The sequence below is a fragment of the Alosa alosa genome, chromosome 11 (genome assembly GCF_017589495.1).
Source record: "Alosa alosa isolate M-15738 ecotype Scorff River chromosome 11, AALO_Geno_1.1, whole genome shotgun sequence".
In the NCBI taxonomy this organism is placed as follows: domain Eukaryota; kingdom Metazoa; phylum Chordata; class Actinopteri; order Clupeiformes; family Clupeidae; genus Alosa; species Alosa alosa.
Genome location: NC_063199.1, coordinates 8,984,799 through 8,989,798, shown reverse-complemented (window position 1 = coordinate 8,989,798; position 5,000 = coordinate 8,984,799). Strand labels below are relative to the sequence as shown.

At 43.5% G+C, this 5,000-nt stretch overlaps 1 protein-coding gene and 1 long non-coding RNA gene across 2 annotated transcripts in view; both read right to left on the bottom strand.

Moving 5' to 3' along the window:
* LOC125303418 overlaps nucleotides 1-1,283 on the bottom strand; it is a 23,726-nt gene extending 22,443 nt beyond the window's left edge. Inside the window, exon 1 of the mRNA XM_048257177.1 lies at nucleotides 867-1,283. Within this exon, the coding sequence (XP_048113134.1) occupies nucleotides 867-1,283 (417 nt within the window). The remainder of the gene's footprint in view (nucleotides 1-866) is intronic.
* A 716-nt stretch (nucleotides 1,284-1,999) lies between these two features.
* LOC125304022 lies at nucleotides 2,000-2,503 on the bottom strand. Its single transcript, XR_007195159.1, has 3 exons — nucleotides 2,419-2,503; nucleotides 2,254-2,330; nucleotides 2,000-2,154 (listed from the first exon to the last, which is right to left on the bottom strand). It is a non-coding gene; the product is annotated as an uncharacterized LOC125304022 (long non-coding RNA).
* Between the last annotated feature and the right edge of the window lie 2,497 nt (nucleotides 2,504-5,000).

The following is a 5,000-nucleotide window of genomic DNA, read 5'->3' as shown; positions in this document are numbered from 1 at the left end:
CTGCTATGCATGGGACTATGTGTAAGTTAGGCACTGAATTACAGGGCCATTTCCCTAGATGGTCTCTGACAGCCATAAATATACAACCAAACAGAAATAACCTGTGCATGGATATGATTATCTTTATGTATGGCAAACATCTGGGTCTTTTCATCTAAAGCCAAAAAGGAACTCAGTCACATTGTCGATGCTCTACATATCATCAGACACAGAGTACTGTATAATCAAACAAAGAGGTGTTCTACTGGGAATTGTGGCCAGTCGGTGACCTCACCCAGATGCCATGACCTAATGGCTGAGGACACACTGTCCATAGGGGTCAGGGAGGTTATGTACAGTTGTAGAACAAGAGCTGGACAAGGGTGCCTCTCTATGAGGGAACCCTGTCTGTGAGAAAGGGAGAGCTGCAGTAAGACAAGACTTTCAGTGGGTCACTGGACTACGTGTGTGTGTGTGTGTGTGTGTGTGTGTGTGTGTGTTTGGGGGGGTCATTCCCAATATTCCCCACCTAAAAGCTAGTCTTTCGAAGGAACCAACTCAAGAATATGCTCAGTCAATATCCATTATAACATCACAACATCTAAGGAATGAACAGTGGTTGATGAATAGAGCAGATATATTGGGAACCTGTGACACTGTCTTATCCATCACATTCGATCATTCCTGACATTCCTACACGTGATTAGGAGTAGAAATAAATTAGATTAAGTAAGACTAAATAAGAACTTTATGAATCTTGGGTTATAATTTTAATTCAGCAAAAATGTATCTCCTAATTTATAATATTAGAAACCGGTAGAAATGTATAGACTTTTCTGGAATGCCCTTCCCAGTGGCCTTTGTAGTTTCAACAGTTCTATTCTTACCTGTGGGTGTCTGATGATGGAGGGTCGAGGGATCTGCGGGTACTTCATGCCCAGGTCAGGGCTGCCCTCCTGGGCTTCATCATCAGAGAGCTCCCTGAGGCTGGGAGAGGACTGGAGGCTGTGTACATCCTCCTCCAGCTCCAGCTCCAGCTCCGGCTCAGCAGAGCTGGGCTTGGTGCCGTTGGGAGCTTTAGATCGGATCGACACATGGCTGACATGGCATGACACAGGACTCGAGTCTCTGAGCTCGCTCGCCGGCTCCTTGGACGCAGGCTGGGCAGAGATGGGCCGCGGGAACTCGGCGGGGTCAAACTCGCCGTGGCAGGTCTCGGGGTTCACGTCCTGCGTTGGGTCGGCCGACACGTCCGCAGGGCCGCCGAAGCAGTACTGCAGAGAGGAGCACGGCAAACCATGCATGGCACCGCCGGAACAAAACCACCTAATTAATAAACAAACCCAGTTAACAAGCTTAACCCGGTCCTGTAGATTAGGTACACTCCAGCATGGACCTCAGAGTACACAGAGAGGAATAAATAAAGATGGCATTGCAGGACAATGAACCATCCCATGCACTTCTACATGATGGTCTTGCAGAAAAGTTCTTAGCGGTTTCCTTCTATTACACTTTTCCCAGGTGTCTGTAATGTGTTAGACATTCAGACCCAGGTATGCTAATCAGCAACTCTCCTCATTAGAAAAAGTAAGCCTCTCTTTCTATGACTGTCTCCTCTCCCAGCCTCTGGTAGCCTGCCTGGGTCTCCAGTGTTCTTCCTCGTGAGCTCCTCTCAGTTTCAGCACAAAACAAAGATCCCTCTAAGTTTGTTTTCCAGAGACCTTCACACAATTGGCTATGATGTGTCAGATGAGTATCATTCTCTCCTCAGTGTCTCTGCCTCAGTGAAGTTGCTTGTGTCGGAAACAGCACATAGCTGTGGAAGGCTCCTGAAAGTGTATGGGTGCCTTTGTGTATGTGTTTGTGTGTGTGTGTGTGTGTGTGTGTGTGTGTGAGAGAGAGAGAGAGAGAGAACAAAAAAGAAGGCAGAAAGAGAGAGAGAGTGAGACGAAAAAGTGGGAGTGCTCAGGTGTCTGGTTACCTGGGCAGGTATTCCACTTGCTTGCCAAGGCTCTGCCACATTGTTGCCACGCTGCCATCAGTGAGTGAATTCGCTGGCTGTTGCGGCTTCGGATTACGGTTGCCAATGGTAACCGATAGGCCCCTGTGTGAAGCCTGATCATTCGAAAACCCTCTAGGTTATCGGTGCCCTCATCAAGCAGTGAGCAGGTTGCACTTAAATAAAACGATCACACCACAAAAAAGATCAGTGCCAGTGGATCTTGGGTAACTCATCCTTAAATATTGATATGTTCAAATTCAGGGAGCATTTACCTGCCAATCACTCAGTCGCCTTTGTGTCTGGTTCTGCATAGTTTTTCAGCATTAAAAGCTTCAGAAGCCACTGTATTCTTCATAAGACAGATTACTGTGTCAAATCATCAATGGCAAGGTGAAAATTCGGCTATATGTATTCAGTTTCAACAGTTCTATTCTTACCTGTGGGTGTCTGATGATGGAGGGTCGAGAGATCTGCGGGTACTTCATGCCCAGGTTAGGGCTGCCCTCCTGGGCTTCATGGTCAGAGAGCTCCCTGAGGCTGGGAGAAGACTGGAGGGTGTTTACGTACATTTATGCCATGATGGTAAAAAAAGGAGCCTAAAATAATATCCATTGTGTTAAGAAACATTTACTCTGCAAGATAGAGACAGTTAGGCTTGTATTAACCTCCTGAAAGAATAAATTAACACAGTGATGCGGTGCTTTATGTGACTCACTGTGGTCAGTTAAGATCCCATGGCACTTATTGCAAAGAGGAGGGGGTCCCCCAGTGTCCTAGCTACATTCCCAACCTGGCTCATTCAATCTGGCCCTCCAATCATCTCCCGGTATAATTGGCTTTTTCATTCATTCTCTCACTCTGCACATCATGGTGTGTGGTGAGTTCTGGTGCATGGCTACCCCTTCACGTTAAAGTGCTTTGGGGTCTTGACACATAGAAATGCAAGTTGTTGTTGGATGTGGTCATGTCAGCAGGTTGCGCTGGAAATCTGCATGTCCACTACTAGACCCTATCATTTGCTACCCTCTAGTGGCCAACACGGTGCACCTCAAATATGCTGAAAATGTTGGGTAAAGGAATAATCCATTTCTCTTTGCATATTATTTTAAATTGCTTACAAGCACAACATCTTTTTTTTATTCTTCACCTTGTGTTGAGCCAGGCCCTACTAAACCCACGTTGGCCTCTGATATAACAGGTCCAATAATCTGACAGCAGCATGTAAATGGAGCCACATTGTAAATCCTCCGCTGCATATCTCCAAACTATATCCTAATGACAGAAAAAAAATAACTAAATAAAAAAAAGTTTTTGTGTGGACCTATTAGCACGGGCACGAACCTGTTAGCAAAATTCAGGTTCGTCTGGTTCACCCAGGCAAGACCTAGATATAATATTCCTAAAAACATCTATGGAGAATACCATTAATTCGCAACCAGTAGGGGGCTATGAGATTACAGTCCCTCTCTATCGGGTTGACACTTTACTTTTACTAATCTATGTGAAATTTAATTTAATTAAACTATATTCTTACATAATATTGAGAAAACACGGCAAGATAGAGACCCAGCCGAGAGCCCTATATTTTTGTTTTTGTCGTCAAGAAAACCTTTTCGATCTAGTGGACATTTCCTTTAACTGTGACATTCGCCTTTAAGGATTGACGGGCAAACATCTTTGCTCTGGCCAAAGGATGAAGATGATGACCACATAGCTACATGCCCAAAGCTTGTCATCTAAGTGCAATATTCAATTTGTATCCATTATAACCATTTTACGTCTTAATCTGTGTATGGTGAGTGATGATGCTGGACAGTTTACATGGATGCCTTTGTTATTTTGGGCACACTCATTCATTCGAATTCTGAAATTTTGCCTTTCACTAAAGCTAAAGTTAGCTCACTACCTCGCTAGTCCGCTAAGATACCTTACAAATCACAGTTTTTAGCTACCTAGCCAACTCATGTGATCAAGTCAGGCCTCTTACTAAAGTTACCGTTGGTTGACATTTGGCTTTTAACAACATCTCCTCCTTCAGCAGTACCATGCTCCATTATTGTTAGCAGTACTTGTTAGGCAGGATAACGGAATTAAATCGTTTTAGAGAGCAACAGACGTGTCTAGCCATCTGATACCTAACGTCAAGTTAATGTTAACGGTAACGTTAGTCACCGACTGCTACCACACCGTGATTTCCGTTAGTTTAAAGTGAACAAAGCCACCTTGATGATTCTAGTTCATGCCAACACATAATGTTAAGCTGTCAGTCTTACCACAACAAATTTCACTCTTCAGAAGTGCACTGTGCCTCGTTAGCTGGACGTTGTAAAAAGCCATTTTTAGTCAACAACTTGTTTTTATTTTAGCCAGCTTGGTATGCTGTATTCGAGTTAGCAGCTACTTAAAGTTGTCGTCTCCATCATAAGGTTACGTTTCAGGGGTCCGTCGTTAACATGATAGCAACTACCTTGGTAGAGTCACTGCCAAATGTGAGTCTGTAAATATGAGTTACGCATGCACAAACAGTAAGCTTCATACTTGTCACATATCACGTTTTTAATTTTGAAAAAATAGAATTAGGAGCATATTTGTCTCTTTCTAAAACGACCGAATATCAACACCGTATTTTTGTATCGTTATCTTGTGACTGTCAACTTAGATTTGGCAGACGCTACCACGGAAGATGCATTATATAGTTAGCAACTATGCTTTTGAGAAACACGCCAGGTTGACCGAATATACCACGTTTATTGGCTGTGTCTTAAATTGAGACGTTTACTAAGGAAAATTATCAACAAACAAAATGAAACTGTATTCACACCACTCATGTACAACTACTATTATGTCTTATACTTATATTATATCTACTTATTAATGTTCACAAGCTCATGGTCTGCTCATAAATGCAGTCCATAGTGCCTTTGTATTACTGCAAACTTCAGCCCCAACTGCACTCATGATCTCTTCTTGTTTCCTTGGTTCTCATACAGAGTCCATAGCAGAAGAACAATGTGCGTCA